Below are 12,301 nucleotides of genomic sequence, written 5' to 3' on the forward strand. Positions count from 1 at the left end.
AAGAAGATGACCTTTAATATAATTTTTCCATATTACTAGACCAGACTTCAGAGTTAGGTTTCTATTTAGTGCCACGTTAATGTGATAGCCTTTTAAAAGATAAATAATTGTTTAGGGTAGAATAAATGTTATGGAATGAATTTATTTCTCCAAATCACTTAAACATCTACAGAAACTATAGAGGCTTCCTCAGGTGACTAAATCTTGGTTCAGATAAGTAGAGGTGGGCTAAAATGAAGGAAATGCTCCCAAGCTTTTGTCATTCCAGTCTTTCGAAGGTGGAGACCTTGTGTATAGTTAGCTGTGGAGAGGATAAAATAAGTGGGCAGTGGGCTGCAATTTATCTCATTCTAACAAGGTAGTATTATAAAGAAAAAAATAGGGCTAATTTTTTTTTTGCTTAGGTAAATGTCATTTTGAAATGAGGAAAAATAACTTGCTTAAATGAAGAGTTTATTTTTGTATGGCATAATATTTAATGTAAAGGCAGATAGTTCCAAGGCAAGAGCACCAATGGTTCAGACATTCTGATAGAAAAATACAATCCATATGAGTAAACTTAAATGGACTTAAAATAATTAAGAAAAATATGTGAATTTTGAATAAAGAACAGGTGTGGAAATAAACATGATTTATACAAAATGAGAAACTGGAAAGCTAAAAAATTACATGGATTTAGAAAAAATGTAAAATAAATTGATTTCACCCAATAAAGTGACATTAGTAAAGCAGCTATATTAAAAGTCTCTTAGCTTTAATCAAAATCTCTAATTCTATGGCATTGTAAAAATTGCCTTAATAATAAGTTAGAATCTGAGTTATTAAAATGTTACTGACATAGTTAAATTACAAAAATGCAAGTATCTGTGTGTTAAATGTGAAGAAATAGTAGCAGTTCTCATTTTTCCCCATAAGGGCTTTAATGTTTCTCAAAAAATTTCTCTCCTTTCCATCTATAGTCTTCTTCACAGATCCATTTAAACAATATATGATTGTTCATAGGAATTTCAAAAGAATCATTCATTTGAAGAACTATAAGACAGCTTAAATATTTCCCTCTAATTTCTTAAGCAATAAAATGGGATTTATTTTACTGATATTTGAAGTGTAAATGAGAAACAAATGACAGCATAATTCATGGCTTTTCATAAATTTGTTTTATTACATTTTAATTGTTAATATTTTTCTGTATTCTTCAATGGTAGAATGGTTAATCTTTGGGGAGGATATTTTGGCAGTTTTGTTGCCACTCAGCTATCTTTCCTTGGTGGTTTTGTTTTGAATTGTAGAAATGAAACTTTATAATATGCACATTTTCATTCTTTCTTTAGTGTCAAAGAGAACTATACAAGAACTATATTACTGATATTTCAGTGGTTTGAACAATATGATAACAGTCGTGTCCCAGAGGTAGACTTTTCTAAATTGCAATGAAATTAACTTTTACCTGGACCTTGTTTTTCAAAATATTTTACTTACTTCTTTAAAAATTTGTACATTCTCCAATCATATAATGCAATGAAGATGAAATTAATTGAGTTAGGTAGTCTTTGGCCTTAAAAATACTAAATAAAGTATGTCTTAAAGAGTTTTGATGGATTTCATGATAAAGTTGATAATAAAGTGGTTGATTGGATATTATTCTGAGGCCAGGTTTTTTACTCCCAAAGATCCCTTTAGCAAAGTTTGCATGTTTTAAATTAAATCAGGAATTCGTATGTAGGGGCTTCCTGCATTGGAGAAAACAGCACATGACTTACAAACTTAAAGGTTTGTTGCAGCATATCAATGCATCTGTCTTTTCACAACCATCTGTTATCTGGCAGTGCCATCTCTTATTTCCAGCCAGCTTTCCACATTGTGTGCGACTTACTGCCATTTCCACTAAGGGTAATAGATCAATAAAACCCTTTCAGCTCTCAGGTTTTAAAATAAATAGCCTTTTAATGAGACTTTAAAAGGCATCATTATTAGCCGATTATATTTACTAATTTTCCAAGCAATACATAATGTCCATTGCGTTAAGACATTAATTTGTTCATCCAAGCAGTAAAAGAGGTTCTTGTGAGGTCAATAAAGTAGAGCTGAAAGCGTTCCTTGAATGATATTTCTGTTGTTTCATATATGTTTCTATGGTCATGATGTCAACATCTTTTTCATCCCTAAGAAGAAGAAACGCTAGAGAGTCCAGTGGCTGAGGAAGAGAAACCTGCCACTCTTCCTGAGAAAGAGTGTGGGGCTGCCAAGGTCTCAGACCAGCCCAAGGGCCTCAGTGAGGGCCAAGTGGAGTCTAGTGCGGAGGCCCAAGTAGTTCCTGCAGACAGCGCCTCAGCAGGGGCCCCACAGGAGAAAAGTGTAAAAGAGGTCACGGTCACGGAGGTGTCTCCAGAAGTAAAAACCCCTTCCTCTGCCGGGGAAGGTGTGTCTTTCTTAGGATTTGCATGTGTTTTGTTGCAAGTGATCTCTCCAGCAGCTTATCAATCTGATGCCTTTCCAATGCTATTCCATCGCTGGGTCGTCTCATGATACCAAGACCCCTGTCTGAGACTTAAAGAGCAAAGAGTGTGGCTTGTGCAGGTGCTGTGTGGCAGCTTGGTTTTCCACTGCTGCAGCTGATTCCTGGTTTTACTTTGCCATGATACAATACGCTTTGCAGCCAGGCTGATGACGCTATGTGAGCTTTTTTTCTGCCCCCGCCCCTCCTCATCTCAAATGTTTGCCAGTCACATTGCTAATACATGTATATTTTTATTTTTATTTTGGGGGACAGCAATTCATATGCTTTTCTTTCAAATCGTAGAGGTGGATTTTGGCACATTATTACGGGCTTCAATGGTAGAATGGTTTTTGTTTGCAACTGCAATGTGCTATATTTTTTTTATGCTTCAGTGAATACTGGTTTAGTTTCCTTAAAAGCACCTGCTGATGCTTCTCATATCATTTCCTTTCCATGGCAACCAAACCCTTTGATCATCACCATCTCTCTTGAGTTTTCATTCATCTAAACTTTACTAGAAAATTCATAAAGTATTTATTTTCTATTGTGACAAGACAACACACAAGTGTTTAGGTTAATGATGATCCATACACTTGCCCTTCAACAGATGACTGAATTTTATTAATTTTCCCCAAATCTTCTCCAGACAATTAACATTTAGGCTTAGTGACCACAATGAAATAACTTTGGCTGTAAAATACAAGTGACACTCTGGAGCCTTTTGAATTGGTGAACAAATAAAAATTACAAAGACTCATTTAGTCTCTGTGAAGCATCCCTAAAGCCAATATTGGTCAGTGCTTCACCTGTTGGTCACATTCCAGGAAATGAGGTCATGACCAAGGAGAAAAAGACATTTTAATAGTTTACTCTTATTAAAATTTTGTTATTCATGTAACTTCCCAGTATTAACAGTATAATTCAGATTTTCTTACATCTATCATACAGACTAAGTAATGATTAGGATTTAGGAATTTTGATACATGGTAGAAATTGTCTTGTTAATATTTAGGTCATATCAAACAAAGTCTATAGCAATTATTTATTTGTATTACTGAAATTTAATCTTAGATGACTTCTAAAAGTTTATTCTAGGAACATTTCAATGCCCCCAAAACTGGTCTTGGCATTTGTTAGTCAAGTTAGCTGAAATTATTTAACACATATTATTATAAATTAATTGGCCTTCTGCCCATGGGCTACCAATTCACTTTGCAATGAGAAAAGAAAAAGTTTGGCTGAAACCAATTCTTTTCCATATTTAGATTATAGATTATATAGATTATTTTGTACCCTAATGTTAACTACTTATTAAATTTTCTTTAATATGTAGTTTTTATCTGTAGAAGGCATATGACATTTTTTTCTGCTATAGGACACATCAAGTACTGTTTAGAGACACCAAACAAACAAAGGAAAAAAGAGTATTCAAAATATACTCTTATTTCATTTCTGTACACATTAATTCACAGTGGGAGTTTATTGTAGCAATCATACAAATGTATCTCAGTCCTGACATTTTCGTTTTAATTTTTAAATGAATAGCATGCTTGCACGTTTCATAGTTTTTCTTTCAAGCCTACCATTCATTTGCCATTTCAAAAAATAATTTTAAGCTTACTGCCTGAAAGCCCTTGCCTATTATGTTTAAAAATCAACCCAATTACTTCAGGTTTACTTACAGCCTCGAAGATGGAGTTTCATGATCAACAAGAATTGACTCCCTCTCCAGCCGAGCCACTAGACAAGAAGGAAAAGGAACCAGAGACAGAAAGTAAGCCTGGTGAAGACCTTAAGCATGCTGCCTTAGTTTCTGAGCTGGAAACAACTAAAACTTCCCCTGATAAAAAGGACATACAAGGCACAGAAGAAGAAAAAGCACCTCCCACTCTGTTTGGGCACACTCTTGGTGCCAGCCTAGAAGATACGAAACCCAAGACAGAACCAAGCCTAGTGGTACCTGATATTGGCCTTCCTGCAGAGCCCACAGCTGCAAAAGAGCAGAAGGACTGGTTCATCCAAATGCCAACGGAAGCCAAAAAGGACGAGTGGGGTTTAGTTGCTCCTGTATCTCCTGGCCCTCTAACACCCATGAAGGAAAAAGATGTACTTGAGGATATCCCAAAATGGGAAGGGAAACAATTTGATTCTCCCATGCCGAGTCCCTTTCAGGGTGGAAGCTTCACTCTTCCTTTTGACATCTCAAAGCATGAAATAGTTGCAGCAGCAGCATCCTTTGCTCCCGCCCTGTTACAGCCAGATGACCAAAAATCTCTGGAAGAAACTGGTAGCCCAGCAACTGCCAAAGATAGTTCTAAAGTTGAAGAGCCCCAGAAGGATCAACCTGACAAAATAGCAGAAGCACCAGCCTCAGAGGCAGTTGCTGCACCCAAAGATGCTCACGTTTCAATTGTGGAAGAGTGTGTCCCAGAGAAAGTTTCAGGAGAAGAGAAAGGGATGATAAAGGAAGAGAGTGTGCAGATAAAAGAGACTCCCACCCTCAGCGAACAGGAATCTACACTTGCTGAAAAGGAACCTCACCTAAAGCTTGAAGAAAAACCAACCATTTCTGACAAAGAAGCCATGCCAAAAGAGAGTGAACCCCCAAAACTGATAGATGAAGAAACAAATATAATTCAACCTTCCACCGAACACACTTACTCCAAAAAAGAAGAGAAGGGCCAGGAGCCTCCCACAGATATATTAAAACAGGACTCATTCCCTGTAAGTTTGGAGCAAGCAGTTACTGATTCAGCCATGACCACTCAGACCCTGGAAAAAGTCATGACTGAACCAACTGCACTAAGTGAAAAGATCGCCACCCAGGAGCTCTTTGAAGAAAAAGTTGCTGACAAAGATCATAAGGTAGAAGGAGATGGAGTTGTAACATCAGCTGAACTTGACATGCCATTTTATGAAGACAAGTCAGGAATGTCCAAGTACTTTGAAACATCCGCCTTGAAAGAAGAAGTGACCAAAAGCATCCAGCCAGGCAGTGATTACTATGAACTAAGTGACACAAGAGAAAGTGTCCAAGAGGCTTTTGATACTGTGTCTCCCATGCATAAAGATGGCTACAAGGCACTTCCAGAAGAAGAACCCCAGCCCAGTGCTCCGGCACAAGAAGCAGGGTATAGCACTCTCGCACAGAGTCATCCATCTGACTTACCAGAAGAACCCAGTTCTCCCCAAGAAAGAATGTTCACTATTGATCCAAAAGTGTATGGAGAGAAAAGGGATCTCCACAGTAAGAATAAGGATGATCTGACGCTAAGCAGGAGTTTAGGACTTGGTGGTAGGTCTGCAATAGAACAAAGAAGCATGTCCATCAATTTGCCCATGTCTTGCCTGGATTCCATAGCCCTTGGGTTTAACTTCGGTCGAGGGCATGATCTTTCCCCCCTGGCTTCTGACATTCTAACCAATACTAGTGGAAGTATGGATGAAGGAGATGATTACCTTCCAGCCACAACACCTGCCGTGGACAAAGCCCCTTGCTTCCCAACTGAAAGCAAAGAAGAAAAAGAACAGGTAAAGGAAGAAAAAGATACTGGAGAGGAAAATGCCCGAGTCGAGACATCATGTGAGTCGCCTTTCCTAGCCAAAGATTATTACAAAAATGGTACTGTCATGGCTCCTGACTTGCCTGAAATGCTAGACCTGGCAGGCACACGGTCAAGGTTAGCTTCCGTGAGTGCAGACACTGATGTTGCCAGGAGAAAATCAGTCCCATCAGAGACTGTGGTGGAGGAGAGTAGCACTGGCTTGCCCCCTGTCACTGATGAAAACCACATCATCGTTAAAACTGACAGTCAACTTGAAGACCTGGGCTACTGTGTGTTCAATAAATACACAGTCCCCCTCCCGTCACCTGTTCAAGACAGTGAGAATTTATCTGGGGAGAGTGGTTCCTTTTATGAAGGCACTGATGATAAAGCACGAAGAGATTTGGCCACCGATCTTTCATTAATTGAAGTCAAGCTGGCAGCTGCCGGAAGAGTAAAAGATGAAGTCAGTGCTGAGAAGGAAGCATCCCCACCTATCTCTGGTGACAAATCAGGACTGAGTAGGGAGTTTGATCAGGAGAAGAAAGCCAGTGATAAGCTGGATACTGTCCTAGAGAAAAGTGAAGAACATGCTGATTCAAAAGAGCATGCCAAGGAAACAGAAGAGGCTGGTGATGAAGTTGAAACTCTTGGATTAGGAGTGACCCAGGAGCAAGCTTCAGCCAGAGAACTGACAGTCGCTAAAGATGCATCACCTGTCATGGCTGAGAAAGCAGAGAAAGGTCTTAGTTCAGTGCCAGAGGTAGCTGAGGTAGAACCGTCCAAAAAAGCTGAACCAGAACTGGATTTGGCTGTGAAGAAAGCTGAACAAGGTCAGTTAGATATTAAAATCAGTGACTTTGGACAGATGGCCTCAGGGCTACACGTAGATGCTGGAGAGGCAGCAGAGCTTAAACTTGAGGCTACCCAGGACCTCGCCCCCTCATCCACAGCCCCTCCGGAGGTAGATGCATTTATGGGTGTTGAGTCCAGCCACTTGAAAGAAGGCACCAAAGTTAGTGAAACAGAAGTCAAGGAGAAGGTGGCTAAGCCTGACTTGGTGCACCAGGAGGCTGTGGACAAGGAAGAATCCTATGAGTCCAGCGGTGAGCATGAAAGCCTCACCATGGAGTCCTTGAAAGCCGATGAGGGCAAGAAGGAAACTTCCCCAGAATCTTCTCTAATTCAAGACGAGATTGCCATCAAATTGTCTGTGGAAATACCCTGTGCACCCGTTGTTTCAGAGGCTGATGTAGCCGCAGATGAGAGAGCTGATGTCCAGATGGAATTTATTCAGCCACCAAAAGAAGAAAGCCAAGAGACCCCGGATATTTCCATCACACCCTCTGATGTTACCGAGCCGTTGCCTGAAGCTGCCAGAGCTGAACCAGCGGAGGCTCAGAGCGAGGAAGAAGAGATCGAAGCCCAGGGAGAATATGACAAGTTGCTCTTCCGCTCAGACACCCTTCAGATTACCGACCTGGGTGCCCCAGGCGTCAGGGAGGAGTTTGTGGAGACCTGTCCTGGTGAGCACAAAGGAGTGATTGAGTCTGTCGTAACCATTGAGGACGACTTCATCACCGTCGTGCAAACCACAACTGATGAAGGGGAATCAGGGTCCCACAGTGTGCGTTTTGCAGCCCTCGAGCAGCCCGAGGTGGAAAGGAGACCGTCACCCCATGCTGAAGAAGAACTTGAAGTAGAAGAGGCAGCTGAAGCCCAGGCTGAACCCAAGGACGGTTCCCCAGAGGCTCCGGCTTCCCCTGAGAGAGAAGAGGTTGGACTCTCAGAATATAAGACAGAAACCTACGAGGATTACAAAGATGAAACCACCATTGATGACTCCATCATGGATGCTGACAGCCTCTGGGTGGACACTCAAGGTGTGCATTATATTTTTCAATTTTCTACTCCCAAGTAAAATCCAGTATCCTAGTGGAAAAACGTTTTTGTTTTTTTTTTTTCCATTTTAGACATTTTAAAATGTCCCTTTATCTCTTTATTTTGCATTTTGTTAGACAGATGGAGGATTTTGTACATTTGTTACTAATGTTGTCATTGTTGTTGTTGTCATGGTTTGCTCTGATCCACAGATGATGATAGAAGCATCATGACAGAACAGTTAGAAACTATCCCTAAAGAGGAGAAAGCTGAAAAGGAAGCTCGGAGATCATCTCTTGAGAAACATAGAAAAGAAAAGCCTTTTAAAACCGGGAGAGGCAGAATTTCCACTCCTGAAAGAAAAATAGCTAAAAAGGAACCTAGCACAGTCTCCAGAGATGAAGTGAGAAGGAAAAAAGGTTCATTTCACAATCACTTCTTTATGAATGTTTTTGAAGTAATTCATTATTACTCTTTTGTAGAAGAAACTGCCTAACCGTGGTAACTAATGATTGATGAAATTTCGTTCGGTTTTGCTCCAAGTGTGTATTCTTCTCCTGATGGTATGCTTTCTGTGTTTTCTTATTCATAGCAGTTTATAAGAAGGCTGAACTTGCTAAAAAAACAGAAGTTCAGGCCCACTCTCCCTCCAGGAAATTCATTTTAAAACCTGCTATCAAATATACTAGACCAACTCATCTCTCCTGTGTTAAGCGGAAAACGACAGGTGACTGTTCAATTCTGCAATGTGGCTGGCAAACATAGACATGTATTTTTTTTTTTATCTCATTACCTTAGCAGCTTCATTTTGTTTTTCTTCCGAGAATCTCAGCAGTCATGAACAATTTCGCTATTAAGTGTCTTGTATCATTATTCTTTTTTTATCCCCTTCCCTACAGAAGAGATCATGACCATCTGTTTCTTTGTCATGCTCAGACTTAACAGTGATTGTATCTTGGCATTGTGCCCTAGTGTCACGTTCTGGGGATTCCTGTTTTCATTCTGTGTGTTTGGTTAGACGATGGCGATGAATATAACCGTGGTATGCATTCTCATTATTTTGCTTATTTACCTCCCTCATGCTTAAACCCATACATATTTGTCCTAGTTTCTATATTGTTACTGCCAAATCTGTTACTGATGTTGATGAATTTACTGAGGACCACCAAGAATGCATAGGGATTTTGAGATGGAGAATGAGAAGCAAATCTGGGATAAAATTGTGGTTGGAAAATTACTTTGCTTAGCGATGAAAGGAAAAAAAAAAAAGGAAAAAGAAACTGTTTGGTAATCCCATCAGAGTTTATTTTTCATGTCCAAAATTAGCTAGGCTTTCTGACAATATTGCATCTCTTGGTTGACATTTTGTCCTTGGAATTTTCTTAAAATGTGTTGGATTTAAAATACTAAATTTCCCCCTATAATGTAGTAGTCAAAAATTTAATAAATTTAATAAACCCCTTCCTCCAAATAGCTCAGAATTTAGGTTTATTTTCTATCTTGCTATCTTCTTATTGTTCTGTCGTCTTCAAATGTACTTTGTTTTTACTGTTTAAATAAGCAGTGGAATAAGGAGCGAAATGTTACAAATCATAATAAAAGCCCCTGTGTAATATCCACAATGCAAACTCTGTTCCTCAAGTTCAGTGCAAAGTATATATTTGAAATGTATAATCATATTAGGGTACTCTTAACTATAATGTTTTATTTTAGTATTGATTAAATGGCACACTTGCAGTTTACAAAGGAAGGTATCAGAGCTTGAGTCAGAAAGCAATATTTTTCATTCCATTGTATACACATTAGAAGCGCCTTTACATAAATCTTTGAATGGCTTTAAAGGGTTAGCAGCAGCATTAACCCTTGTAAGAAGAAGAATATCATGGCATTGATGTTTTGTGATAGCTGCTAAAAATTTCAAGCATTTTTAATTTGTGTTCTTCATATAGGAAGTATCTCATATGCTTCCTTCAAGAACTAGTATATGAGGCAGGATTTGAAAGTAGAAGGTTTATAATTATACACAAACCTTGATGATGAAGGTTTAGAATGAGGAAGTAAGAATTATGAATCAACATGACATCTCTAAATTTTATAACTCACTTAGTACATTTTCATTAAACTTGGAATTTTTCTATTTAGAAAAATGCTTCTACGGGCAGAATCTCTTGGTTTGGGCATAAAAATCCCATATGCCATCGAAAAGATGAAAATTATATTAGGATTGTATAATTTCAGAGGAAGTGTCAAATGGTTTGATGAAGTACCCACATGTCATTGGTATTCAATTTGCCACACTGTGAGTAACTTGGCTTTTTACTTCATTTATTAGAGGAAATTTAAGACTTCTGGACTAAGTTAGAATCTTGCTCTTTTTTATTCAGATATTAAGATACTCAAACAAAAAGCATGCACCAAATGAGTGCCGCTGACTTAAACCAAAGCATATATGTCACAGAAACATGAGCTAAATTATAGAAATAGTAAAGAGCCATAATTTGCACTGCTTCTTTGAAAAAACAGTTTCAGAATCTGTGAATAATCTTACTAGCCAGTCCTAAATAGCATAGAACATATTGTAGGCCACTATTATTTTTGTGTTAGAACTGCATATGGCATGAGAAACCTTTTTAAAACTCATTTGGAGTGCTTTTAAGGATAAGTATTTTTTCCTGAGAATTTCTCTCTTGCGAAAGAAAATTAAAGCAAACACACCAGCTTTTTATTTTCTAAGTTCAATTGTTAAATAGGGATAATTTCCCCAAACACAAGGGTTGTGTTCAATTGTGAAAATAGTTAAGTCAAGTCAGGTAAGTTGTCAACAGAAATTATGCCGGAGATAATGGAGTTTAAAATTGAAACCAGAGGTATAAAACAGCAGCAAGAAAAACAACAGTAACAGATGTGGTAATAATTTCATACAGGAAGTGCATGTGTAGAACATGGTCTATTTTATTGAACTTGAAATTCTTCTCCTGTTTTCTCTTCTTGACAAGCTATTTTTCTTCCCTTCCCTTCTCATGTGGCACATTTCATGTCAAACAAATGTGTCTTACTATTATGAAATTCCAGGGGTGTAGAGGAAAAGGGGTTGGCAGACTGTAACAGTTTAAAATATAAAATGCAGAAATATGCCAGTGGCTACATAAAGAAGGTTTGGGAATCTCTGTGAGTATTCTTATGTGATGCCCACCCTAGAACCAAACACTCCCCTTTTCCTTAAATTCTGTAGCATTCGGATAACTGTCCTGCAATTTCCATTCTAAAGGATCTATAGTAATTTAAGGGTACACTGGTAACCGAAAATTACTTGGTGTGCTTATCTGTGCTTTGGTAAACACTGGGTTATAGTAATTAGCACACTGTGTAATGGGAGCCACATGCTGTAATATTGTTATTATTCAGATTTCTTTAATTATTGAATTTGAGTCTCAGTGTAAACAAAATCCACTTTACGTTAGTCTGTTGACAGAACTGAATATCCAAAAGGTATGAAAAGTGCATTTATGTGATCTTTAGCCACTAAGTTTGGGGTTGTTTGTGTCTCCTCTTTCAACAGCAGCAGGTGCTGAATCAGCTCAGGCTCCCAGTGTATTTAAACAGGCAAAGGACAAAGTCTCTGTGAGTAAAATACCTCTTTCCTTATTTTTTATTTGAAGTTCCCTTTGGTATTAGTGGCAGCGTTTTAATAATTTTAGATAAAATTTAGATTTTCGACATCTACTCTCTTAAATCATTCACTCACCCAGCATGATTCTCGATGGCATTCGAGCATGTCCTGGTATCTTCTGGAATGTGATGGTAGCTAGTGAGGGTAGAGCTGGGATGAAGGCTGCCTCTGTTGTTATAGTAAGAAGAAACATATGAAACACCACAATGATATGGAGAAAAATGGAAGAACTCAATTTATTTGCTTTTCATAGAATCAAGATAAACCATTGTAATCAACACCACACTATATTTTACAGCACTTTTTCATTGTTGTTATTATATGTGAGAATTTTAAACAATATAGATAAGTAAAAATATATTATTATCTCCTTATCTAAATATAACTGCAGTTACCATTTTGATGCAAGATATTAATTTTTCTACACATTTATAGGTTTAATAACAAACATGGAAGATGTGTATCAGTTTTTTAATTATTCACTAAAAGTTTTCTATGTCATTAAACATTCTTATACATCATTTTAATGACTATATAATGCATTTTATACTTTTACAGTGATATGCTTTATCAGTTTCCTATTGGTATTCAAACAGTTTTCTGTATTTTAGTGGTGTTACCATGGAAATCTTTTTTGGCTGAATGTGTCCATATACATTTCCTTGGTAGTTTTCTAATAGTGAAGTCTGCACAATTGTCTTGTAGAAA

The 12,301-nt window shown here is 38.0% G+C and overlaps 1 protein-coding gene across 4 annotated transcripts in view; it reads left to right on the plus strand.

Annotated features, from left to right (window-relative positions):
• MAP2 (microtubule-associated protein 2) overlaps nucleotides 1-12,301 on the plus strand; it is a 297,885-nt gene that overhangs the window by 254,537 nt on the left and 31,047 nt on the right. For 2 of the 4 annotated variants that reach the window (XM_010861091.1, XM_010861092.1), the window contains exons 8-11: nucleotides 4,170-7,925; nucleotides 8,136-8,342; nucleotides 8,516-8,650; nucleotides 11,483-11,544. In XM_010861091.1, the coding sequence (XP_010859393.1) occupies nucleotides 4,170-7,925; nucleotides 8,136-8,342; nucleotides 8,516-8,650; nucleotides 11,483-11,544 (4,160 nt within the window). The remainder of the gene's footprint in view (nucleotides 1-4,169; nucleotides 7,926-8,135; nucleotides 8,343-8,515; nucleotides 8,651-11,482; nucleotides 11,545-12,301) is intronic. The other 2 variants (XM_010861093.1, XM_010861094.1) reach the window with 1 other exon arrangement.

This window comes from Bison bison, unplaced genomic scaffold, assembly GCF_000754665.1.
Source record: "Bison bison bison isolate TAMUID 2011002044 unplaced genomic scaffold, Bison_UMD1.0 scf7180017864471, whole genome shotgun sequence".
Lineage (NCBI taxonomy): Eukaryota > Metazoa > Chordata > Mammalia > Artiodactyla > Bovidae > Bison > Bison bison.